Source organism: Cervus elaphus, chromosome 6 (genome assembly GCF_910594005.1).
Source record: "Cervus elaphus chromosome 6, mCerEla1.1, whole genome shotgun sequence".
NCBI classification, from domain to species: Eukaryota; Metazoa; Chordata; class Mammalia; order Artiodactyla; family Cervidae; genus Cervus; species Cervus elaphus.
Window position 1 is genome coordinate 49,694,245 of NC_057820.1, and position 26,229 is coordinate 49,720,473.

The 26,229-nt window shown below is 45.5% G+C and overlaps 1 protein-coding gene across 7 annotated transcripts in view; it reads left to right on the forward strand.

The window, feature by feature from the left end:
* The first annotated feature begins 19,362 nt into the window (after positions 1–19,362).
* LOC122696614 (cyclin-Y-like protein 1) overlaps positions 19,363–26,229 on the forward strand; it is a 248,887-nt gene continuing 242,020 nt past the window's right edge. For 3 of the 7 annotated variants that reach the window (XM_043906852.1, XM_043906853.1, XM_043906856.1), the window contains exon 1: positions 19,385–19,517. In XM_043906852.1, the coding sequence (XP_043762787.1) occupies positions 19,400–19,517 (118 nt within the window). In that variant the 5' untranslated portion in view covers positions 19,385–19,399. Of the gene's footprint in view, positions 19,518–26,229 lie in introns of all 7 variants that reach the window. The other 4 variants (XM_043906851.1, XM_043906855.1, XM_043906861.1 and 1 more) reach the window with 3 other exon arrangements.

Below are 26,229 nucleotides of genomic sequence, written 5' to 3' on the forward strand. Positions count from 1 at the left end.
GGAGATAGCGAGAGACAGTGAAGCCTGGCATGCTGTAGCCCATGAGGTTACAAAGAGTCAGACACGACTTAGTGACTGAACAACAACAAATACTTTGGAATGGAATTACTGTGTTTAATTTTACAAGGAGCTGCTGAACGGCTGTCCTAAGTGGTGGTTTCACTGACATTCCTCCCAGCAATGAATGAGCGTCCCGCTTGTCCCACATCCTCGTACACTCTCTTGCCAGTGTTTTCAGTTTTAGTCGTTTGGATAGGTGTATAGCCATGTCTCATGGTGATCTGATTTTGCATTTCTCTCTTGACTAATGATGATGAGCATTTTTTTGTGTGCTTTTTATTCCCATTCATATAGTTTCTTTTCTGAAGTATCTGCTAAAGTCTTTTGCACATTTTAAATAGGTTATTTGTCTTCTTGGGCTTCCCTGGTAGCTCTGCTGGTAAAGAATGCACCTGCAATGCGGGAGACCCCAGTTGACTCCTGGGTTGGGAAGATCCCCTGGAGAAGGGATAGGCTACCCACTCCAGGGCTCTTGGGATTCCCTTGTGGCTCAGTTGGTAAAGAATCCGCCTGCAATGTGGGAGACCTGGGTTTGATCCTTGGGTTGGGAAGGGCATGGCAACCCACTCCAGTATTCTTGCCTGAAGAATCTCCAAGGACAGAGGAGCCTGATGGGCTACAGTCCATGGGGTCGCAAAGAGTTGGACATGACTGAGTGACTAACCATGCATTTGTCTTCTTAAACATATGCGTGTGTGTGCGTGCACACACACACACACACACACAATGCTCCTGATACTGAGCTTAAGGGGTCGATTTTGCTGGTAAGGATCAGACTGAGTGGTAAAGGCTGGAGTCTTGTTTGTGTATGGGACATGGACTTTTGTCCCATCGAAGCTGCAAAGTACTGGAACCTAGGATTAACCCTTCCCTTGCTTTGTTTTGGAACAGCACAGAGATTCGGTGGGTAGGCTGGAGTCAAGCCACGTGGGCTCCAGCACTTACTATATGTATGGCTTTGGACAAGGTGCCAGATTAAGCTGTGACTCAGTTTTCTCTGCTGTTAAATGGGGCAATGCTCACCTCATAGTGTGCTGTGATATTTAAATGAGATTATTTAGAGCCCTCTGAACTGTCCCAGTACAGAGTGAACCCTCAGTAAATATTGGCTATTATCAATCAGGGTGAAGAACCTGAGTAACATCATTAATGTACTCACCCAACCACATTCTTTCCAGAATCCTTATCTATACAGTATCATCTCTGTCCTCCAGACCTCACCTGTGTTTCTACAACTGTTTTCTAGACAAGCAATCTCTGGAGACATTTTCTTTTTGCCTGCAGGTGATTTTCATAAGTGTCGGTAGAGAAGGAGGTAGATTGAAGGTAGGTTTTACCCGATTAGGTTTTAAATTTTATATCAATGTATACCCATTTGCTCCTCGGAAGTCTAATTCTTTTTATAATATTTCAACAAAGACCTGAGATAACTGAAAGTTCAAGAGAGGGAAGAGAAACTAGACTTACCCCAGCAGGAGGCTGGCAGGAACATTTGACAATTAGATTCTTTTATTTCAAGGTAGAAAATTAGTTGCCTCCAAGACAAAGAGAGGAAGTGAAACTTTAACAGCTTTTGGCTTTGAACTTCAGGAAGCCCTAAACATTCCTGATGACACAGAGTAAATGGGGGGAAAAAAGAAAGAATTCTGATGTATTAGATCAATAGAATAAAATGCAAAAACCACATGATCATCTCAATAGACGCAGAAAAAGCATTTGAAAAAAATCCAACATTCCTTCATAACAGAAACTCTGAAACTATGAATAGGACTTCCTCAACCTGATAAAGGACATTATAAAAACCCCACAGCTAACATCACACTTAATGCTAAAATACTGAATGCTTTCCTTCTCCGATCACAAACAAGGCAAGGATGTCTGCTTTTGCCAATGCTATTTAACCTTACACTGGCTTCTATAGTGCAATAAAAATTTTCTTTTTAAGTTAGGGACATCCAGATTGGGAAAAAAAAAGAAGTAAAATTATCTTCATTTGCAGATGGCATGATCCTGTATGAAAATCCAGAACAATCCCCTCAAATTTTACCGGAACTCCTAAAGAACTTTAATAAGATTACAAGAGCAATGAACAAAAATTAATATCTCTATATGCCAGCAATGAAAAATCAGAAATTGAAATTAAGAAAATGATTCCTTCACAATAAAAGCAAAGACAGCAAAATATTTAGGAACAAATTTAACAGAAGAAATGCAAGCCTTGAACCCTGAAAGCTATAAAACATCATTGAAAGAAATTAAAGATCTAAGTAAATAGAGGGCTCCCCTGGTGGGGGTAAGCTCAGACAGTAAAGAATCTGCCTGCAATGCAGGAGACTTGAATTCAATCCCTGGGTCGGGAAGATCCTCTGGAGAAGGAAATGGCAACCTACTCCAGTGTTCTTGCCTGGAGAATTCCATGGACAGAGGAGCCTGGAGGTCTCTAGTCTGGGGGGTCACAAAGAATCAGACACAACTCTTTGACCAATAGTTTCACAAGTAAATGAAAGGGCGTTTCACGTTCATGGATTGGAAAGCTAAACACTGTCTGGTCAAGACGGCCGTTCTCCTCTTGCTGAACTGTAACTTCAGCATGCTGCTGCCGCTGCTAAGTCACTTCAGTCGTGTCTGACTCTGTGTGACCCCATGGACGCAGCCCACCAGGCTCCCCCATCCCTGGGATTCTCCAGGCAAGAACACTGGAGTGGGCTGCCATTGCCTTCTCCAACTTCAGCATAAGCCCTGTCAAAATCCTGCCAGAGAGGACTGCCTGTGAGCTTGGACAAGGGGGCAGATGGCAGTCCACCACCTGCTCTTTTCTCTTTCCATGAAGGGGGTAGGAGGAGCTGTGTGTGTGTGTCTGTGTCTCTGTGCATATCTGAGTGTGAGTGTGTGTGTGTGTGGTGTGTGTCTGTGTGTATGTGTGTGTCTGCCTGTGTGTGTGTGTGTCTGTGTCTCTGTGTATATCTGAGTGTGAGTGTGTGTATGGTGTGTGTCTGTGTGTATGTGAGTGTCTGTGTCTCTGTGTGTGTGGTGTGTGTCTGTGTGTGTCTGTGTGTTTGCCTGTGTGTCTGTGTGTGTGTGTCTGCCTGTGTGTGTGTGTGTGTGGTGTGTGTCTGTGTGTCTGTGTGTGTGTGTCTGCCTGTGTGTGTGTGGTATGTGTCTGCCTGTGTGTCTGTGTGTGTGTCTGCCTGTGTGTCTGTGTGTGTGTGTGTGTGTCTGTGTCTCTGTGTATATCTGAGTGTGAGTGAGTGTGTGTGTGGTGTGTGTCTGTGTGTATGTGAGTGTCCGTGTGTCTGTGTCCGCCTGTGTGTCTGTGTGTGTGTGTGTGGTGTGTGTGTGTGTGGTGTGTGTCTGCCTGTGTGTCTGTGTGTGTGTCTGCCTGTGTGTGTGTGTGTGTGTGGTGTGTGTCTGCCTGTGTGTCTGTGTGTGTGTCTGCCTGTGTGTGTGTGTGTGTGTGTGTCTGTGTCTCTGTGTATATCTGAGTGTGAGTGAGTGTCTGTGTGGTGTGTGTCTGTGTGTATGTGAGTGTCCGTGTGTCTGTGTCCGCCTGTGTGTCTGTGTGTGTGTGTGTGTGGTGTGTGTGTGTGTGGTGTGTGTCTGCCTGTGTGTCTGTGTGTGTGTGTGTCTGCCTGTGTGTGTGTGTGTGTGGTGTGTGTCTGTGAGTGTCCGTGTGTCTGTGTCCGCCTGTGTGTCTGTGTGTGTGTGTGTGTGGTGTGTGTGTGTGTGGTGTGTGTCTGCCTGTGTGTCTGTGTGTGTGTGTGTCTGCCTGTGTGTGTGTGTGTGTGGTGTGTGTCTGTGAGTGTCCGTGTGTCTGTGTCCGCCTGTGTGTCTGTGTGTGTGTGTGTGAGTCCCAGCCCACGGCTATAACTTCCAACCTTTCCTCTCCTCACCCGTCACAGACAGCTTCCCTTTGGCCACCCCTTCAGCCACTAAAAACAAAATCCCCTTTTAGCAGCACAGAGAATAAACAGCTACAGAGGAGAAGCTCCGTCTGAGCCATTTCAGGAGGAAACGGCTCTGCTCCCTGGAGGCAGCGACATGGGCTCCCAGGCCCTCAGAAGGAGCCAGAGGAGTCCTCTGAGACAGCCCCCCAGATTCTAACACGCAGACACGGCACCGGGGATCCTGTTAGAATGTGGATTTAGGGGTCGCGGGGCAGGCGCGTGGCGCGGCCTCCCTGCCAGCATCCCGGTGACGGCTGCGCCGGGGCCGCGGACCACACTGGGGGTGCCGGAGCCGTACACAGGGGCCCAGGTCACCGGCCCGCCGAGGGCCCGCGGTCAGAACCCACTGCGGCCCGAACAGGAGACACGGCTCGGCGAGCGGCAGGCCGCCCAGGCCCATGGCGCCTTCACCGGCCGCCGGGCAGCTGGTGAGGGCCGACAGGGGGCCAAGGACCGCTGTTTGCGCTGCTAGTTCCTGAGGGGCTCAGAGTCCCCCGCGCACGTTAGATACAAATAAAGAACTGCGGGGCATTGGACGACGAGGAGCTGTCAGCACGTGTGTGTCGATGACACAGCAGAGGTGAGTGACGTCTGGGCAAACCTTGAGGGGTGCACTGGGCTCCGCAGAGAACACAGCGGGAAAGGGGATTCACAACGAAGGGGCTGATGCATCTGTGGTAGACTGCATTTTCCAAAGAAGGCTGCAGCAATATCTCTAGCCTCATGAAACCTTCTAGAAGTTTCCACTCTCCTATCACGATGTGACATTTAATTCCCTTCCCCTTGAACGTGGGTGGATTTATGAATGACTTCCATGAATACAATATGGAGAAATGACACTTAGTGACTTGAGGTTAGATTAAAAACCAGCATTTAGTTTTTGTCTGGTTTTCTTTGGCTGCTTGCTTTCAGAACCAAGCCACGATGCTGTGAGGAAGCTAAGAAGGCCACGGAGACTCTCAGCGGCGCCAAACCGAGGGCCCACCTATGAGTCTTGTTGAGCTCAGAGCCAACAACCAACACCGACTTGCTAGCCACGTGAATGAGGCATCAGGAAAACAAGTGGTCCAGTCTTCAGTCAAATTGCATGGAGCAGAGATAAGCCAATCCCCCAACCCTGGCCAAATTTCAGATTCATGAGCAAAAGAAATGATTTTTGTTGCTTACCAACTTTCAGAGTGGTTTATTTCACAGCAGTACGTTTCAGGAATAACATGCAAAGGTAAAGAAGTGAGAATCATCCTGGTGTTTCAAAACATGACACAAATAAAGGCATGTTTATATATACAACTCAGCTATTAGAAATGGAAACAGAAAAGTATGGGAAATGTTTGGCACGTTGAATTTGTGATGTGGAGGGGGAAAGTTTCATCAACAAAGTGTTAATAGTGTTAGTGTAATACAGTTGTCTTTGCAGTCAGCCATGCTTGGATTAATTATTCATGGCTCTGCCAGAAGATGTTCTGGATGTAAGTGTATTTATCCAACAAATTTTCTTGCTGGTAAAAGCAAATTCTTGTTGAAAAGAAAATAATAATGATCTGCTATTGTGTGTGCTCTGGAGATGAAGCCCAGTGTGACAATTTCAAAAGAAATCAATTTATAGTTTCTACTACTAAAGTGAAAACATGATATTAACATAATTTCAAAAAATTACAATCCTATCTGAAATCTTCTAAGGAGGCTACATCCCCACATTCTTGGGATAAAAGGACATCAGTCCCATTGCTTTTCCTCCTTGCATTTCTAAGATAACCAACCAAGAGTCTCTGAAAGAGGTAAAATGTATCACTGTTCTTTAATGCCAAGAATCTTATTTTCTATAACCCTATGGTGGGTGCATGCTAATTGGAGAGAAAAAGATTTAGAATGTACTGAATTGTTTCCTGGGCTGTGGGTGTCCCGAATTAAAAAAAAAGTTTTAAATTCTTTTGACCCTAATCTAGCGTTTAGTTGAAAAAGCAACATCCTCAAGCATCAGAAGAATTTATACTGAGTGTAGGAGTTTGGAAGTGTAGGAGTGTAGGAGTTTGGATTCCTGGGTTACAAATAGCAGATGACATGTACCTTCCTTCTGCTCTCAGCTAAGCAGCCCCTCCTGGGATACTGGGTTCAGTTCCTGACAATATGTTGCAATAGGAACATAGACAAGTCAGGGTGTGTTGGGAGGAGAGGGACTTAAATGGTGGCGGAACATAAACCTGTGTCACAAGATGAAGAACTGGAGAGAACAGGAATGTTTCCGGGGAGGGGAGGAGACAACTCAGCGGGCACGTCGTGTGCTCAGGCGTGCAGTCATGTTCTACTCTTTCCGACCCCATGGACTGTAGCCCACCAGGCTCCTCTGTCCATGAGGTTTCCCAGGCAAGAATGCTGGATGGGTTGCCATTTCCTTCTCCAGGGGAACTTCCTGACCCAGGAACTGAACCCACGTCTCTTGCAGCTCCTGCATTGGCAGGTAGAGTCTTTCCCGCTGCATCACCTGGGGAGCCCATGGGCATGTTGTTGTTCAGTCCCTATGTCGTGTCTGACTCTTCGCGACCGCGTGAACTGCAGCACGCCAGGCTTCCCTGACCTTCACTGTCTCCTGGAGCTTGCTCAAACCCATGTCCACTGAGCTGGGGATGCCATCCAACCATCGCATCCTCTGTCGCCCCCTTCTCCGCCTGCCCTTTATCTTTCTTAGCATCAGGGTCTTTTCCAGTGAGTCGGCTCTTCACATCAGGTGGTCAAAGTAACGGAACTTCAGCTTCAGCATTAGTCCTTCCAATGAATATTCAGGGTTGATTTCCTTTAAGATGGACTGGTTTGATCTCCTTGCAGTCTAAGGGACTCTCAAGAGTATTCTTCAGCACCACAGTTCAAAAGCATCAATTAGACCCTCAGCCTTCTTTATGGTCTAACTCTCATATTCATATTGATTACTGGAAAAACCATAGGTTTGACTATAGGGACCTTTGTCAGCAAGGTGATACCTCTGCTTTTTAATACTGTCTATGTTTGTTATAGCTCTTCTTCCAAGGAGCAAGCATCTTCTAATTTTATGGCGGCATGTTAGCCACTTTTAAATAATGAAAGAGCTTTCTTGCAGGAGAGCTGGTAGCATAGCTCTATAGTCCCAAAAGCACAAGAGAAAAGAATTGGGGAGCAATTTAGGGGTGAAGAGAGTGAAAACTGTCCAAAGATGAAGTTGGCTATGGGGGAGGTAGGAAGTCCCATCTCTAGAGACATTCAAGTAAATTATTTTGAAAGAATTCTAAGTGAGGTAGGAGTTGGATGGGACATCCTGCAAAATCCTCTCCACCACTGAGACTGAGCTGGACCCTGGGGGCTCCTGGGCTCGGGAGCCTTGCTGTGTCCTCTGTTCCTTGTTTGTAAGGAGTAGACTCCATGGCCTTCCCTGAGTTCCAAAGAGCAGGTTCCAACTAAAGCTAATCAGGGAAAGAAGGTGATGTGGAGACCAGGGAGGCACAGTCAAGAAACAATAGTGCAGCCTTGGGGCAGGGCCCTGGTTCCCCTCAAGGGATACGCACAACAGTATCTTTGGGCTCTTTGGAAGAAAAGCTATGACCAACCTAGACTGCATGTTAAAAAACAGACACATTGCCAACAAAGATCCACATAGTCAAAGCTACTGAAACTCCAAGACTTGGGTCACTTGATGTGAATAACTGACTCACTGGAAAAGACCCTGATGCTGGGAAAGATTGAGGGCAGGAGGAGAAGGGGACGACAGAGGATGAGGTGGTTGGATGGCATCACCAACTCGATGGACATGAGTTTGAACAAGCTCCAGAGGTGGTGATGGACAGGGAGGCCTGGCGCGCTGCGGTCCATGGGGTTGCAGAGTTAGACATGACTAATCAACTAAGCTGAACTGAACTTGAGCTCTTTACAGAACTAAAACCCCCAACAAATGGAAGAGACCACCTGAGGCCAGATTAAAGGAACCAGAAAAGTGTAACAGGAGGTCACGGAATGCAGGCCCTACACACACCCAGATCCTTATCGGTAACCCCACCCTTGAGCCCTTAAACCACTGCTGTAAAACTCCTCACCAAATCCTCCCAGGTGAGGACACACGGTTTTTCAAGGCAGTAGCCCAGTGTGTCCTCCTTTGCCCGGCAAAGCAATAGAGCCATTCTTTTCTACTTCACCCAAAACTTTGTCTCTGAGATTCGGGTCGGTGTTGGTGCAGAGAGGCTGGGTTTTCAGCATCACTATTGCCACGAGCTTTGAGCTGCTTCAGAAGCCCCATCCCATCCTCTCAGGGCATTATCGGGTATGTTCCCACATGTACTCGTAACAGAACCCATTCTTTCTACTTCTGAATCCTGTCAGTGGGACACTTCCTGACGCCTCAAAGCCTATGAAATCCTGGTGGTAATTGATGGTTTACCCCTGCCAGCTCCATGGAGGCCTCCCTGGGCCACAGCTGCCCACTGTGCCAAGCCATCGTCCCGCTGGTCCCACATCCACTGCTCTGACAACTCCCTCAACATGGCAACACCTCCCTCTCTTGCGTTCCACTGTGCAATGGTTGTCAAGCCAGGGTCCCATAGTGTTGAACAGAGTTTATGGGCAAATAGCTGTTCCTGTTTTCTTCCTCTTGGACTTCACTAATAGTTTCCAGAGACTGAGTTGGGATAATCAGAGAGCAACAGATTTTGGTCTGGCTTAAAACTGCCTTTTCCCAGAGGGATGTTCTCATCATCCTTGAGCAGCATTCTAAGTCTCCAAACCCTTTTTCCTTATGGTCAGGTCTTCTTAGGTTGCTCCTTGGTCCTTCGTAGTAATGTCTTCCCCAAGGGCTTGCTTTACCAGCAGGCACACACCAGACATTCTGAATCCTAGGCTGGGCAAATGAGACTCAAGCTGGGGCCTTGTCTTCTTCCCTTTCCCCTATCTTCCTCTATCCTCTGTGATTCTATGAGGTGTGAGAAGAGAGGAAGAAAAAGATAACGGGAACACATGCTTCATGGTAGGGGAAAGGAGAACTATGCGGTGTGGATGGTGTAATTAGAATTCTTTTCTGTTTATTTATTTATATTTTATATTGGAGTGTAAATTGATTTACAATGTATTAGTTTCAGGTGTACAACAAAGTGAATCTGTTATATATATATACACATATATATACAAATGTCCACTCTTATTTCAGATTCTTTTCCCAAATAGTTTATTACAGAGAATTGAGTAGAGTTCCCTGTGCTATACAGTATGTCCTTGCTGGTTATCTATTTTAATATATAGTAGTGTGTATATATTAATCACAACCTCCCAATTTATCCCTCTACCCCATCTTTTTAAGTGAATTAAAAAAATTTCAGTGTGATGTTTATACTACTAAGTAGTGGGACTAAAAGAAGTCCTCATATAATTTAGCAATTTCAAAGTGATTGGTCAACCTGCACAGAATTTCACTGCAGAAAATCTAGTCTATGTCTCAGGGGGGAAAAATACTCAGAAACTTGCTGATAGCATTTGCAAAACAATTTTTATTACTCATCCAATAGTAATTACAAATTTTGAGAGATCAACTAAGAAAAATTTGTATATGCTCTTTATAAAGATATTTATGTACACATCTGTCTCAACTGATACTCTCTAACTTGTGGGTTAAGATATAGGGTGCTGTGAGTTTTCTTGGAAGAGCTATGGATGGTGGAGAAAGAGGATGTCTGCCATTCACTTTGAACAGGCAGAGGAAGAACTCTATTTAGCTCTTCCAACTGAACCTTCCTTACAGGTGAATAACTCGGTTTTGGTACTTGTCAGAAGGGAAAACAAGCCGATTCTTTGAATTCTTACATGTTTCTTCAGAGCATCCTTCAGTAGGTCCTTCTCTCTTATCTTTAAAAAAAGGGATGCATGCACAAATCTGTGTTTTTAACACTGGACTCATGCTGAAGTGTCCTGACACTCATTAACTCTGGAGCCAAAGTGCTGATTGCAAATCCCAGCTCTGCTGTGTGATTGGCCGAGTGACTTCACTCCCTACCCTTCGGTGTTCTCATCTGCACAGGGGGGTGAGTGAATGACACCACCCTTACGGGCTGTTTGTGAGCTAGTATATGTATAAAGTGCTGGAATTTTGCCTGGTACCGGTTAAGAACATGTTGCATGTTAACGTTATTAATGAAGAGATTAGAGTAATGCCTATTACACCAGCAACCGAAAGAGGTCAGTTTCATTCTCTCAACCAGTATTATTGAATATATATAGCAATGACCCCCAGCCAATGAAATCCTTCTTCCCAAAGTGCTTATATGAGGAGGGGAGAGGGACAGAGGAGCAGAGGAGGAGGGGAGGACTAAAAGAAATAAGCAAAAAATATATTATTTCATATATTATTTCAGATTTATTATGATGATCTAAAAAATAAAGCAGCCATATTTAAAATGGATAACCAACAAGAACCTACTGTGAGGCACAGGGAAGCCTGCTCACTGTTGTGTGGCAGCCTGGATGGGGGGAGTTTGGGGGAGCAAAGGATACATCTATATATATGGTTGAGTCCCTTTGCTGTTCACCTCAAAGTATCAGAACATTGGTGGTTAATTGGCTATGCTCCAATACAAAATTTAAAACTTTTTTTTAAAAAGAAAAATAAAGCAGAGAAGGAAGATAATAGATGTTGGAGGAGGAAAGAATACGACAGAGCAAACTCTAAGTCAGATGTCTTGAGGTCGGGTAATGTTTGGTGTGGTCCATATGAGCAAGGAGGCCAGAGTGGCCAGAAGGAGAAAAGAGAGGAGGAAGCCACACTTCATGAGGTCAGAGGGGTTCTGGCTGGGGTGGCAGGGAGATCCTGGGGTGGCTTCAGCCACTGTCGCCATCCGTTGACTGGTTTAGGATAAGAAGCCACTGGAGGTTTTGAGAAGAGGAGAGAAATAACCTCACCTATACGGTAAAGGATCACTAGGACTGTTGGGTCGGCCGTGGGGGCTGGGGTGTGTGGGGAAGTGGGTGGGCGAGTGGAAAGATCAAGTCAGAGGCCGTTATTGAGAGATGCTGGTGGCTTGGACCAGGGAATCAGCTGTGGGGAGGGAGATGGCAAGAAGTGAATACTTCCAGGTATATTTTTGAAGGCAGATCTCACCAGAATCTGCCAAGGAATTGAATGCTGTGTGTAAAGGATAGAAAGGCTCTGAGAGGACAGGTATATTTTTCTCTTTTGTTCAACGTCACGTCCTGATCACCTAGATAGTGCCTGGTGCTCAATAAATATGCCTTGAAATCAATGAAAAGGGTAACTCTGATTTGTATTACGATGCCCTCCTTAAACTCAGCGAATAGTAGAAAGCAGCTAAAACATCTACAGACATTTCTCCAGAGAAGACATGCAGATGGCTAAGAGGCACATGAAAAGATGCTCTACATCAATAATTATTAGCGAAATGTGGATCAAAACTACAATGAGGTATCACCTCCCAGCGGTCCCCTGGAGAAGGGAACGGCTACCCACTCCAGTGTTCTTGCCTGGAGAATTCCAAGGACAGAGGAGTCTGGCGGGCTATAGCCCATGGGGTTGCAAAGAACTGGACACGACTGAGTGACTGACACAGATACACATACTTATACACCAGCGTGTGTAAACACATAGCTGGTGGGAAGCTGCTGCTTAGCACAGGAGCTCAGCTTGGTGCTCTGTGATGGCCAAGAGGGATGGGACAGGGGTGGGGCGTGGGAGGGATACTCAAGTGGGAGGTGTGTATACATACAGCTGATTCACTTCCTCCTACAGCAGAAACCAATAGAACATTGTAAAGCAACTATACCCCAATTAAAAAAACAAACTACAGATAAATGAAGTCCTGTAGTAACTACAGTTTCAGCATTTAAGCAACGAAGCCTCTTCCTTGCTTGAAGTTTGAGGTGGTCACTGCTGCATGCCTGGCCCTCAGCTGCCAATGACCAGGACTGAAAAAGGCTTGAGTAACTTTCTGTAATAGAAGAATACTTTATTACAAAATATTCATTGTGAACAAACAGAAACCAACAGGAAATACACCTTCGAGTATAGGAAAGACTAGCTTATTTGGAGAAAACAGAGAGACCTAGGAAGTGGGGATTCTGTCGTGTATCCTCACTAGACAACTGCAAAACATACTGAAACACAGTCAATAAAATGAGAGCATTAATACCCAAGGATTTCATGAGGTAAAATAAGTTATGTACCACATTTCAGACCATCTATGAAGTGCCTTATCTAGGTCATATTCTAAATATTAAAAAATACAATGCATTTTATTTCATCTTTTCCTATTAGTATACTGCAGCATGTGAGAGATAGATGGCTACATAATTGATGATAAGCCCAGGATATGGTGATTTCTAATCCCCCAATATACATTTTAGAGTTTAAGGGTAATCAGGTTTGTTGATGTCCTTGAGTGATACATAGAGTTGGTATACAAGAGCACACCCACGTTTTGCTCTGTAGTGATTCATGGAGACTAGAAGCAATCTTCAGGATATTACAAAGTACCTGTCAGTTCTTAAAGATGACATTTGATAAAAGGGTGTTCCGTTCCAGACCTATGTACAGGGAACCTCGACTTTCTCCTGTCCTTCGAGTCACCCCGCGGGGCTGTCTTCAGGTCTGCTGGGCAGGACACTGTCCACAGACAGCTTCAGGGTCTCTATTCAGGAGATGTTTAGGGGCAGCCAACAGCCGTCAGCCCGGAAGAGGGCCTGGGGCGAAGGTGGAGGTGGGGGAATAGTGTGGAAGCAGAGTTTGCACAGCAGACAGAGGTTTGTGCTTTTCTAATGGTTACTCCCCTGGGTCAGGAAGATCCCCTGGAGAAGGAAGTGGCAGCCCACTCCAGTACTCTTGCCTGGAAAATCCCATGGATGAAGGAGACTGGTAGGCTACAGTCCATGGGGTCGCAAAGAGTCGGACACGACTGAGCAACTTCATTCAATGGTTACTCAGGGGACCCAATGACTTCTGTGTGGCTCAGATGGTAAAGAATCTGCCTGCAGTGCAGGGGGCCTGAGTTCGATCCCCGGGTGGGGACGATCCCCTCGAGGAAGAAATGGCAACGCAGTCCAGTATTGTTGCCTGGAGAATCCCACGGACAGAGGGGCCTGGGGGGCTACAGCCTGTGGGGTCGCAGAGTCGGACACGACTGAGTAACACACAAACACACACGCACACACACCCCGTGTCGTGGGGTCACCCACAGCCCCGCTCCTGTTCCCAAAGCTTCCGCCTGCCCCCACCCGCATGGACCCCCCCAGCCCCGGCCCCAGGGGCGGAGGGCCCGCCGCGCCGCAGAGCCGGCCGAGGAGCCCGCCTCAGCCCGGGCCGCTTCGCCGGCCGGCGGGAAGTTTTCCACCCCCGGGCGCGCGTGGGCATCGCGCGTCCGGGGTGAGTGCCCCCGGGTTCGCGCCGCAGCCGCCGGGAGAGAGCTCCGAGCCGGGGCGTCGCCAGGGCGGCAGAGGCAGGCGGTGAAGCGCCGCTCCTGCCTTGCCTCAGGGCGAGCCGCACCCGGCAGCGCGTCCCTTTAACGCGCGCGCCCGTCAAGGTGCCCGCGGCCCTCCCGACCGGCCGGCAGCCTCCCTCCCGCGTCTCGCGGGCCCCGGCGCTCCGTCCCGGGGGGCGCCCCTCGCCCGCCCCCCGCCGCCGTCCGCTCGCGGGGCTCGGCTGTCACTTCACTTTCCCTCGGCGCCCCGCGGGCGCGCGCGGCGGGGAGGGGGCGGGGCGGCGCGGGGCTCGCGCTCTCTCCCGGGCGCGCGCGCGGACGGCCGGGCGGCGGCGGCGGCGCACGGCGGCGGCGGCGGCGCACGGCGGCGGCGGCGGCGCACGGCGGCGGCGGCGGCGCACGGCGGCGGCGGCGGCGGCTCCACTTTCCAGGACTCAGGGGCGGCGACAGCGCCAGCCGCGGGCAGCAGGCTGGGCAGCCGGAGCTGGAACGGCCGGGCGCGGCGGCGGCGCCGGGGGTGAGTCCGGCGGGCACAGGCGTGGCCGGGCGGTCCGCTGTGCGGGGCGGGGGTGCAGGTTCGGAGACCGGACGGCCCGCGGGGACGCCAACCCCCGGGGCCTCGTCAGCGCCCCTGCCCCCCGCGTCCCCTCAGCGTTCTGTCCCCGGGCTGGGGCTCGATCCCGCGACCGCGCGGACGGCCTCGCTCAGGTGCCCGAAGCCCCGCGCCCCTCCCCCTCCCTCCCCTCCCCCCCGGCGCCCCCTCCCCCTTCGGACCTCGCGTCCCAGTCTTTCGCCGCCCGCCGCCCCTTCCCTGTCCAGCGCTCCCGGAACCAAGTCTCCGGGAAAGTGCAGGACGAGTGTCACGGGGAAGTGCCGGCCCGGCCGCACGCGGGGTCCCTGCGGATCTGCCCCCCATCATCGCCGCCCGCGGGGTCCCTGCGGGTCCCTCCTCCACCCGCGGCCGGGGGCCGTGCGGCGTCCGCCCTGCGGCGGGCCGTGTGTTGTCCCCGCTTTGTGAAGCCCGCAGTCCGCGGTCCGAGCCCGTTTTCCTGGTCTCGGTCCTCCGCAGCCCCGCTGGCTCGGTTCGAAGCCGGGTTCCACCCCCAGCGCCCCCCTTCCGTCTACTCCCGCCGTATCTCCTCGCTCTCTGGGTTTTCATCCTCTTGCCCTTTACTATTTCTAATGAAGATGAAGCGGAGCTTCTTGTGGCTTCGCCCCCCGCCCCCCCACGACCGACCAGAAATGTCCAATCCATCTTCTCTTAAGGAAATTAAGGCCGCTCTGCAAGGACCCCGTCCTGGCTTGGTGGCTGTTAGACCCATTTGCATGTTGCCCAGATTCACCGTTTTGCATTGTGTATTCTTGAGCGTGTACGCAAATATTTTTTTATTTAAAAGTGCAGAAGGAAATGGTAGGGTTTACCTTAAGAGTATCTTGCCATCTCGCCCTTCAGAAAGATTTTAAATTCTTCTTGGTTGTTGTTTTTTTTTTTTTTTTTTTAAATCTTCGATTCTTAAAAAAGTATGCTTCTGAATAGGTGAGAATTCGTTCTGGACCTTGGGAATCTAAAAATTTGTGTTGACTCAGTTTGGATGCCCTTTGGCTCTGGAGAGTTTTGTCTGTGGGCTGATGCCAGTGATGGAGGGTTTGCATATAATGTCATACCCCATTATAGAAAGGTGCTCACCGCCACACCATAGCACCTTTTCCTCAAATCTTGGGTGTTCCACTATTATTTCCTGCATAAATATCCTTGCAGGTGAGTTAAAGGTAATATAAATAATTTAATTTTACATTTTAGAAAAGTTTAGAAACCCGACTGGGAAGGCAAGTGGCAAGAAACAGGACCGAATTAAGCGTTTTCCTGTTGTGAAAGCTCAAAGGAACACTTGCTTCTGCAGTCTTATACTGCGAGTTTTATACAGTTTTATACCGTCTTATCTGGACGGTAATCCGGATTCACGGAGTGACTATAGTTGTTTCTATGTTATCGATAATATTTATCACCAAATCATCTCATTTCTATGGAACATGTGAGTTTATTTTCATATGTTGCTAATTTCCAGGACTGTAATTTACCGTATAGAATACATAGCTAATTCCCTTTTAGATAATTTTTGAGTTGAAGAAAGAACAGTATTCAGACTTTTAATCTAACACTTCTTTGAGGAAAGTTCAATTTTACTATTTTATGTTTAGAAACTGAGTATTTGAGTGCAAAGTAAAAATCTTAATATCTTTGAAACTATCATGGAAGAGTAGCTCTGTGTTTATAACCCTGGGATTCCAGTTTATCTTCACTCTAGATTAGATAATTGGATCCAATTAGCTATTTAAGAATTCATCTTAAAAGTAAGCGCTGATTTAGAAGATAACATTCACTTCCTGTATTTCTCTTTTGTCTCTGCCCTGCCGCTTGTGGGATCTTAGTTCTCTAACCAGGGATTGAACCTATACCCTCTGTGCTGGGGACGCAGGAGTCCCTTGAAGATAACATTGAGAGAGTTTTAATTCAGGAAATTAAAAAAAAAGTGGTTTATTTTTGGCTGTCCTGAGTCTTGGTTTCTGCAGGGGCTTCTCCCTCGTTGCCTCGAGCCCGGGCTGCTCTGCGCTGGTCTTTTCGTCGGTGGCGGAGGAGCCCGCGACTCTAGGGCGCGCAGACTTCAGGAGATGGGGTGCAGGGGCCTAGTTGCTCTGCAGTATGTGGGATCTTCTAGACCAGGGATTGAACCCTGCATGGGCAGGCGGATTCTTTACTATTGAGTCACCAGGGAAGCCCAGAAAGTTTTTTTTTTACTCATTTGTACTTTAAGAGAGACAGAACACCAGTCTTGCAGCTAATTAAAATGTGTATAGACTATTTTTTCTTCATAAAAATTAGTTGCCACCTAAGTAGTGCAGTAATTTTTCCCCACACTGTTTCTGTAATTAGACACTCAAAAACTATTAATAAAACCCACAGAACTTCCCCTTACTCTTAGTATTTGAACAGGATATGAAAACTTTGTTTCTGAAAGCTTCTTTTATAGTGGTTATTTGTGGCCTTAGGTGAATTTATCATCCATATGTTGATTTGGATGAAATAAGGCTTCTTAGGTCAAAAGTGGAAATTTTTTTTCCTTACTGTGAAACTGTAGAAATTATACATCTATTTGGGTATTTTAATAGTTCCCTAGTGAGACTAATTTTAGTCTTCTGATACTGTGGGGCAGTTTATGAAATGTGGATTTCAGACTGTGGCTTAGATTATATCACTGAGTAGTCTTTTAAGTAATTATATATGCTCATGGCATTATTAGATATTATGTAATTACACATAAATAAGAATATTAAGATGAATATGTAGCTTTATAACTAGTGTAATATGCAACTGAAATTCTAGGCATAGTTTATCAAACTAAAACTGGAGCTTCAGTAAAAAAGAATTTTATTCCATTTAGGTTTTCATGTATTTGTCAACTAATGGATTGCTTCCAGTTTAAGACATATAAAAGGATTTCTCACTCGTTTCACATATCTCAAAATATTGCCAGCAGCGTTTTGCTGCATGTGAGGGCCTTTCTCTAAGAATTACTCTCTTTCTTACTCCCATGCACAGCTGTTCTCACAGGCTCTTATGTACATACTTACAAGGGTTTAAACTCATATATATATATATATATATATATATATATATATATATATATATATATATTTTTTTTTTACTGAAAGAAGTAAGCTGAAAAAAAATTCAGCATTAAATCCAAGGATGAGAATTTTATGTGAAATAAAAATTAAAAAAAAAAAAAAAGAAAGCAAGAAATACGTTAGGACTGTTTGAGCTGGATGTGGAACATGCTGATATAAAATCTCGGGATTCTGTTAAGTGACTCGAGTGCTCCTAGAAGATGCTCCAGCTGAGGAGACGGTTGTGCTCGTTTACAGGGGAAAGCCATCGCATTCCCCGCTTCAGAGCTGCCTGGGCAGACCTCTCTTTCTTTGGCGTGGAGGAAGGGAGCTGCTGAGGGTGATGGGGCTGTGTCTGGTGATGCCTTGGTGAAGGCACTCAGGATTTCTGCTGGCTCCTCACCGGCTCTGCTTCCCGCGTCCTCACTTCTCCTTCAGGTTTGTCTTAACCTTTCTCATTTCAACCACTTCAAGTTCTGTCTCATGAAATCACTTTGATTTAGAGCAAGCTACAAGTGAAATAGAGTGAGCTATAAGTTAAATCTTCAGTGAGGAAGAATTTTAATTATGGTCAGCTAGCTCTACATTTGGACCAGTTCTGGTAATCAAACAGTGCTTTATTTGAGGTATCTTTCTCTTACATATTAAGTCTTATTTTTGATCCAGCAAATACAGTTTTAACTCTTAATTTGACTAAGAGTTACATAGTATCTTTTTCAAAAGGAATTTGTTCCCATTTATTTGTGGTTCTTAAAGGGGTACTTTGTGGTGTTGATGTCACTCCTTAAAGGTAGTTCTGTGTTTTGAAGAGAGGCGCCCCAGAAGGTAGGTGTACCAGCTCCGGTAGTTATGAGGTGGCAGTAACATGGTGAGAGTGTGGGCATGGGTTTTATCAGTTCGGTTTTGGATTTGTCAGTAAAGTCTAAGCTAGTTGGGTCACAGGGGATGTACTCATGGTAATCAGACTCAGAAATCAATTATGATAGAATGATTGTTAGCAAGAGAGAACTGGAATTTTTTTGTGCATTATCTAGGTTGTAACAGCTTACCCATGTACCAAGATATTGAGAAGATTGAGTTGGTAATCAGAGTTGCTTGTGGAGCAAAGGGACTTTGAAAGCCTCGAGGTATGTTTCATCCAGACCGTGGGGGGAAAGACAGGCCCCTAATGTCTCCATACAGCCTTCATCTCCTGTGGAACCTGGTTGCTTGGTAAATTGTTGGATCAGGGCTGGCACCGTCCTGCAGTTCAGCTTCTATTTAGAATCACGGAGGCCTCTGTGTTCTTCTGTTATCACAAAGGTTACTTAAAACAGTTGACTGACTTAGAGGATTTTAATTGTAGCCCAGCCGGAGGATGTATTCATGTGGTATTGGTGCCAGCATTTGCTCTATCCCTGTGTTCTTTGGCCATTTTTACTGACCTCTGTTACAGCCCCTAGCAAGTAGTCTTACCCACTGAATCAACTTGCTTATCCTAGGACTCAAGAGCCCGGCACAGTGCCTGGTGGGTAGCGCAGTTTTTTTTCTTTTTCGATGATGCTTTATTGACACATAATTCATGTATTGCAAAATTCACTCTTTTAAAATGTATAGCTCAGTGGTTTTTAGAATATTTAGAGCTGTATATCACCATTATCTAATATAAGAACATTTTTATCACCCCACAAGGAAACCTTGCACTTCTTAGCTTTGTACCGTTCCCATTCTTCCCTCACTCCCAGCCCCTGGCAATCACTCACTGACTTTTCTGTCTCTGCGCACTCGCCGATTCTGGACGGTTCGTGCCATTTGCGGCCCTTTGTGCCTGGTGTCTTTCACTGAACATCGTGTTTTCAAAGTTCATCCACGGTGTAGCTTGCACATACTGTACTCCGTTCCTTTATGTGGCTGGATGGCATTCCATTGCTTGGATATCCCACATTTGGTTTATCTGTTCGTTGTCAGCTGGTGGGTATTTGAGTTGTTTCCTCTTTTTGGTTCTGTGAATAGTGTTGCTGTGAACATATTGTGTATATATATTTGTTTTCATTTCTTTTCTCAATACATTTTGAATGGATGAAGGAAAAGTTTTGGCAACTCCCAAAGCTGTTAGGTAAAGTGAGCAAGTCATTCATTCTATAGTGAGTTTTCTTTGGTTCCTGTTAAGATTCACTTTCTCTCTGTTCTCGAGCGACCTTTCTGCAGTCCTTCCCCAACTGAGTAAATGATTTTTTTGACTCTTTAATCCAGGATCTAAAATGTCCACTGAGGCACAAAGAGTTGACGACAGTCCAGGCACTAGTGGAGGAAGCTCCGATGGAGACCAGCGTGAGAGTGTCTAGTGGGAACCAGAGAGAGAGCAGGTTCAGCCGAAGAAGAAGGAGGGGAAGATATCCAGCAAAACAGCTGCTAAACTGTCTACTAGTGCTAAAAGGTACCTCAGTTACGGGAACTTCTTTGCTTTTAGTATCAATTTATCACCTTAAGTCTGACTTTCTCTTGCATTTAATCATTTTTCTGGGATATGGACCATGAAGTTCATGGATTTTTTCTTCTTCAAGGTTATTTCTTTTTCATGATCTTAGTTATATGCAATATGAACTTTTTGGTGTTTAAAGTCAGTTAAACAGCATGGCAAAATTATAAACTATGTATCCATAGTGTGTGTATATGTATTGTTAGGTGACTATGAATAGGAAAGTGCATGTAAAAGTGTGATAATTTGTTTTATGGTTCCTTGACCATTACTATTTTATTTTATTGAGCAGCAGAGAATAAAAGTGGGAGTCTATTGAAATAGTTACTGGATGATTATTTACACTCACTGTTAGTAAAGTGAGAAATGTGGGAGTTAATAACAATAGAATGGGAAAGACTAGAGATCTCTTCAAGAAAATTGGTATCTCTTCAAGATACTAAGGGAACATTTCATGCAAAGATGGGCACAATAAAGGACAGAAACAGTACAGACCTAACAGAAGCAGAAGATATTAAGATGAGGTAGCAAGAATGCACAGAAGAGCTATACGAAAAAGATCTTCAGGACCCAGATAACCACGATGGTGTGATCACTCACCTAGAGCCAGACATCCTGGAGTCCAAAGTCAAGTGGGCCTTAGGAAGCATTACTATGACAAAGCTAGTGGAGGTGATGAAATTCCAGCTGAGCTATTTCAAATCCTAAAAGGTGATGCTGTAAAAGTGCTGCACTCAATATGCCAGCAAATTTGGAAACCTCAGCAGTGGCCACAGGACTGGAAAAGATCAGTTTTCATTCCAACCCCAAAGAAAGACAATGCCAAGGAATGCTCAAACTGCTGCACAATAGCACTCATCTCACATTCTAGCAAAGTAATGCTCGAAATTCTCCAAGCCAGGCTTCAACAATACGTGAACCCTGAACTTCTAGATGCTCAAGCTGGATTTAGAAAAGGCAGAGGAACCAGAGATCAAATTGCCAACATCTGTTGGATTATAGAAAAAGCAGGAGAATTCCAGAAAAACACCTACTTCTGCTCCATTGACTACGCTAAAGCCTTTGACTGTAGATGACAACAAACTGTGGAAAGTTCTTAAACAGATGGGAATACAGACCTCCTTACCTGCTTCCTGAGAAATCTGTATGCAGGTTAAGAAGCAACAGTTAGAACTGGACATGGAACAACAGATGGATTCACATGGAACAATAACTGATTCCAAATAGGGAAAGGAGTACGTCAAGGCTGTATATTGTCACCCTGCTTATTTAACTTTTATGCAGACTACATCATGAGAAATGCTGGGCTGGTTGAAGCACAAGCTGGAATCAAGATTGCCAGGAGAAATATCAATAACCTCACATCTGCAGATGACACCACCCTTTCAGCAGAAAGCGAAGAATAACTAAAGAGCCTCTTGATGAGGGTGAAAGAGGAGAGTGAAAAAGTTGGCTTAAAACTTAACATTAAAAAAACTAAGATCATGGCTTCTGGTCCCATCACTTCATGGCAAACAGATGGGGAAACGATGGAAACAGTGACAGACTTTATTTTGGGGGCTCCAAAATCACTGGAGATGGTGATTGCAGCCCTGAAATTAAAAGACGCCTGCTCCTTGGAAGAAAAGCTATGACCCACCTAGATAGCATATTAAAAAGCAGAGATATTACTTTCCCAGCAAAGGTCCGAGTCAAAGCTATGGTTTTCCAGTGGTCATGTATGGATGTGAGAGTTGGACCATAAAGAAGACTGAGCACTGAAGAATTGATGCTTTTGAACTGTGGTGTTGGAGAAGACTATTGAGAGTCCCTTGGACTGCAAGGAGATCCAACCAGTCAACCCTAAAGTAAATCAGTCCTGAGTATTCATTGGAAGGACTGATGCTGAAGCTCCAATACCTTGGCCACCTGATGGGAAGAACTGACTCATTGGAAAAGACCCTGATGCTGGGAAAGATTGAAGGTGGGAGAAGGGGACAACAGAGGATGAGATGGTTGGAAGGCATCACTGACTCAATGGACATGAGTTTGAGCAAACTCCGGGAGCTAGGGAAGCCTGGTGTGCTGCAGTCCATGGGGTCACCAAGAGTCAGACACAACTGAGCGACTGAGCTGAACTGAAGAACAGATGCATGTCGTTTTCATTATATCAGGCAGTGGTTTAGTCTTGATAACAGATTTTCTTTTCCTCCAGAGAACAGGTAGATCTGGAAGCAGGATATTTTGGGTGATTCTTTGCTGCCACATCAGTTGCTTAGGGTGATTGGCATGTCATTGGACTCAGCAGAGGGAATATACACTTTAATACTGTTACATTATAGAATATCTCTTGGTAAATAATCTAAAGGTGAATTGAATCTAGTAGTCTTTCCTGGCCCTGTGATGTACTGTCTGAGAATTTGGGGCCTTGTGGACTGACCGTTGAGTGACAGCTTCATCCTTTACTGTTGGTGTGGATGAGGGAACCCATCCCAGAGGTCGTACCCGTGTGGGCTGGAGGAGCTTGCTTCTCTCTGGTCGAGTCAGTCCACAGGTTGGGAAGACCTCTGTCAGGCCCCCTGCAGGCCGTGCCTTTCTGGGGAGAGTTGTTAGAGTGCGCCGTCCATTCTAAGGGCCTCGGGTAGCCAGCTTCCCTGTCCTGGAAGCGGGTTGCGGATGCCCGCCCTCTGCTGAAGGAGCCGTGAGAAAGTGAGACGGCCTGGGACTTGAGGCCTTCTAACCTCTGTATTGGACGGCGGGGAGGGCCCCATGCGCTCCTGCGGGCACAGCGCAGCTCCAGGGGCCTCGGCTCAGGGCCCGGCCAGCTGCCCGGTCACAGCGCAGAACGACCGGCTGCAGGGAATGCCGTGGACTAGGGTGGAACGGAGCGGGGATGGAGAAACAGGACGTTTAGAGGAAGGAAGGGAGGTGCGTGGGTGTGCGTGGGCAGGAGATCCTCAGGTACAGACTGCGGCCCGCCTGACTGAGGGCGTCCCTGTGGCTCAGACAGGAAAGAATCCGCCTGCAAAGCGCGGACCCGGGTCGGGGAGATCCCCTGGAGGAGGGTGAGGCAGCCCACTCCAGTGTTCTTGCCTGCAGAATCCCATGGACAGAGGAGCCTGTGGGGTCGCCAAGAGTGGGACACGGCTGAGCGACTAGGCGCACACAGCCCCTGAGAGTGAGGGTGCTGTGGGGGCCGGGGAGGACGATCGTCTGGGAGTGCTCCCCACCGGCGGGCGCCCCGTGGAGCGCGGCCGGGCATCGTGCCGGCATCGGAGCAAGGCCCGCAGTCTGCCGGGGGAGTGGAAACTGGGCCATGTGTGAAAGCTGGGATTGGGTGAGGCTTGTTCGGTAACAGTCTTTCTTTACTTCGTTTTCCCACAGTGTGTACAAAGTTGAGATTACGTATTCAAACCTAGTTTTCCTTTTCCCCACTCTTTAAATTGGGGATAAAGTTTATTTCTGAGTGTGTGTGTGTGAAGAATCCAGGACAGTGTCTGATGGGCACATGATAGGAATTAGTAGTACGGCATTGGGGAAAGTAAGAAATGCCTTTTAAGTTGCTTCCTGGCTGAAAAAAAGTCACTCCGTTGGCAAATTTATTCTTGTGAATCTGTGATTTTCAGACTGTGACTGATGACTTTCCTCTACACAGTTTCTGGGTGGCTTATGGTTGAGTGTCTGAGGGGGTTTAGGCATTTACTATTTTTTTGAATATAAAATGCTGCTTCACGGCAAATTTTCAGGTAAAAGACAAAAACCCAATACTAAAAAGTTGAACTCTGTTCCTTTCCTTCTCCCCAGTCTAGTTGATAGTGGAAGTTGATTTTGTCCCCCATCTCTGCTTTAGGTTCCTTTCTTTTTTTAAGTAGGTGTCTGTTTTGGCTGCACCAGGCCTGAGTTGTGCATGCGGGATCTCTGTAGTCACAGCAGGTGGGTCTGGTTCCCTGACCAGGGGTGGAACCCAGGCTCCCTGTTGGGAGTGTGGAGTCTTAGCCACCGGGCCGCCAGGGAAGTCCCTCTGTCTGAGCTCTAACAACTGAGGAAAAACATTGGGAATCTTGATGACAGGGACTCAAAACATAGTTTTAATTCACCATGTGCCTTGCATAGTAGGGTCGTATTTATTGACTGATTGCCTTAGAACCTAGGGTTTGTTGTGAGGCTTGGATCTTCCCCAGAGATTAGAATCCTAGTACTGATATGTTCAGAAGATCAAAGGTGGAGGTAGTTTCACAATAAAATTCTCACTTATTATTATTGATAATTGATTTTTATGCAGATGAGACATCTTTTCCAAATAGTGTCATTTTGTGGGAGAGTTAATCAGCAGTGCAGAGCTTGCACTGGAGAGACAGAATCTGGGTTAGACCTAATGCTAGGTCCTGGCATTTAGTTGCTCTGTGATATTAGAAACATAGTTTAACATTTCCAAGCTTCACCTTTCTCATCTGTGAAATGGAGACAGAAATAGTCCCATCTTCGCAGGGCCAGCGTGAGGATGGAAAGTGATCAAGCTGTTATTTGGCACACAGAAAGGTTTCATACACTGATGCTGTCGTTCTTAGACTTTGTGCCAGTTAAAGCCTACAATAGTATTTTACTAAGTCCATGTGATAAATTTTAGAAAAATGAAGTTTGTGTTAATGCTATGAGGACTTAGTGCTTTTTGTTAAAATAGTAAAGCTCAGATGCTGTAATTATATATACATTTTATAGTAACTCAAGAAAAGTACTTTGCACATAGGTGTTCAGTTGCATAAAATATGCTGTAATTGTAGAATTAATCATTAGGTGTAGAAATGTGTTTTCTTGCAAAAAAAATCTCAGTTTTCAGGTGTTATGGCAAAGTAATATTGGATACAGAAAATATTAAATTGGAATTTTATTTAAACAATGGTATAAATTAATTTTTGTCTGTTTCAGAGTTAAGAGGGAGATTACAGTTACTTCTTGATGCATTTTTGCTCTTCTTTGGCATGAAATTATTTCTTAAAAAATCGGAATGCTTTTAGCATGGTCTGTTCTCTTCATAATTTGATGTGATTTTATTGGATACAATATAATACTGTCCTAGAAATGATATTTGGTTTTAGACTCTAAATTGTTGTTAGGTTGGGAGGTTGATTTCAGTATATTTGACTGTGATATTTTGTTATATGGGCTAATCTGTTTCTTTTCCACATGAGAATGAAGTACTCTTTATAGATAATCTTTTGTAATTATTGTATTTTATTGATTCTGAATGTTCATTTAAGTTTTTAATGTTCCTGAAATCAGGATGCAGTTTACAGTTGATGTGCAGAATCATTAATTTAGGTTGTCTTAAAAATCGAGCAGTTGTTTGGAGTCATAGGTGCACAGTATGTAGCACCACTCAGAATTAAACTCTGGATTTATTACTTGCAGTGGCCCTGTGTTTTCTAAGTTAATTCAGAGATTACTTTGAGATTTAAGAAATTTTAGTAACTAGTTACATGATGTTTTCTTTTGAGAATGAGTTCATTTTGGAAGGTTTTGAGGAATGCAGACCATAGGGGAATGTAGAAAGTCATCTAAGTGGATGAAGTTTTTTTTTTAAATAACTGTTAAGAAAATACCTTTGTGAATCCCCAAGTCCATATATTCATGTTCTACTTGGCCCTGAGTGAGTTACTGAATTTTCTTTAAGCTTGAATATGTGTTTGTGTTTGAGACACGTCGGTATATATACTGCTTCATTTTTCTGAACCATTAATCCAGTATGTTAGTATTAAAACGAGTGCTTCATGTCTTCTCCACTTGGGTTCAGTTTTGTCGCTGTGGTCTTCAGTTCAGTCTGAATGAGTCATAATTATCTCCCCTTCCCCGCCCCCCACTCCTCTTTCTTTTTAGCAGATGACAGTCACATGTAAACTCCTACCGTTCCTGGAACATTTAAGGTTTCAGGTGAAGTCGTACAAACTGAAATTTAGTCTGCATTTTGCTTCTGACTTGTTTCAGTAACCATGTGCAGTTGCTGACTTATGTATCATGACAACCAAGGAAGTGGCACTGCTGGACAGAAATTGGAGATATAGACAGTTGTCTAGTGGATTTGTTTCTAAAGAAATAATTTTGTCTTAAAAGTTCTCATAAGAGAGAGGAGATGTTGTTTTGTTTGTTTGACTTAGCAAGATAATTGCTTGTCTTTTCACCTTAACAGCATGCAGTTACTAGCCTGAGTTTCCTAAATGGGAACTGATAAAATGGTAGTACTTAAAGAATTCTGTGAGATTTATTTAATTCACTTTTAATAGCCTAAGATCATCATGTAAAAGGTGCATTGTAAGTGTAAATTACTGATACTTTTTCATTTTTCCTCACCCTAAGGGACAGTGCCTGAAATAGCTGCCTTCCTTATTACCCCACATGTCAAGACTGAGAAACTTAATACATACCATGATCACAACTTTTGAGATAGAATTGAATTGCTGTCATTGAAAACAGCAGGACATCTTGCAACCGTTTAAATAGCAATTCTTAGTATAATCTTTTCTGTCAAGAGAAATACAGCCATTCTTTGGTAGCAGTGGCTCAAAATATATTGTAATGCACTGACTCACTGCTCCAAATTGTCAAGTTTATCAGTAAATTGCTTTTTGTATTGAATAATTAGATTTAGAATGATAGACATCTAGAGGGGTTTCAAGTTCCATTACAGAATTCTGTG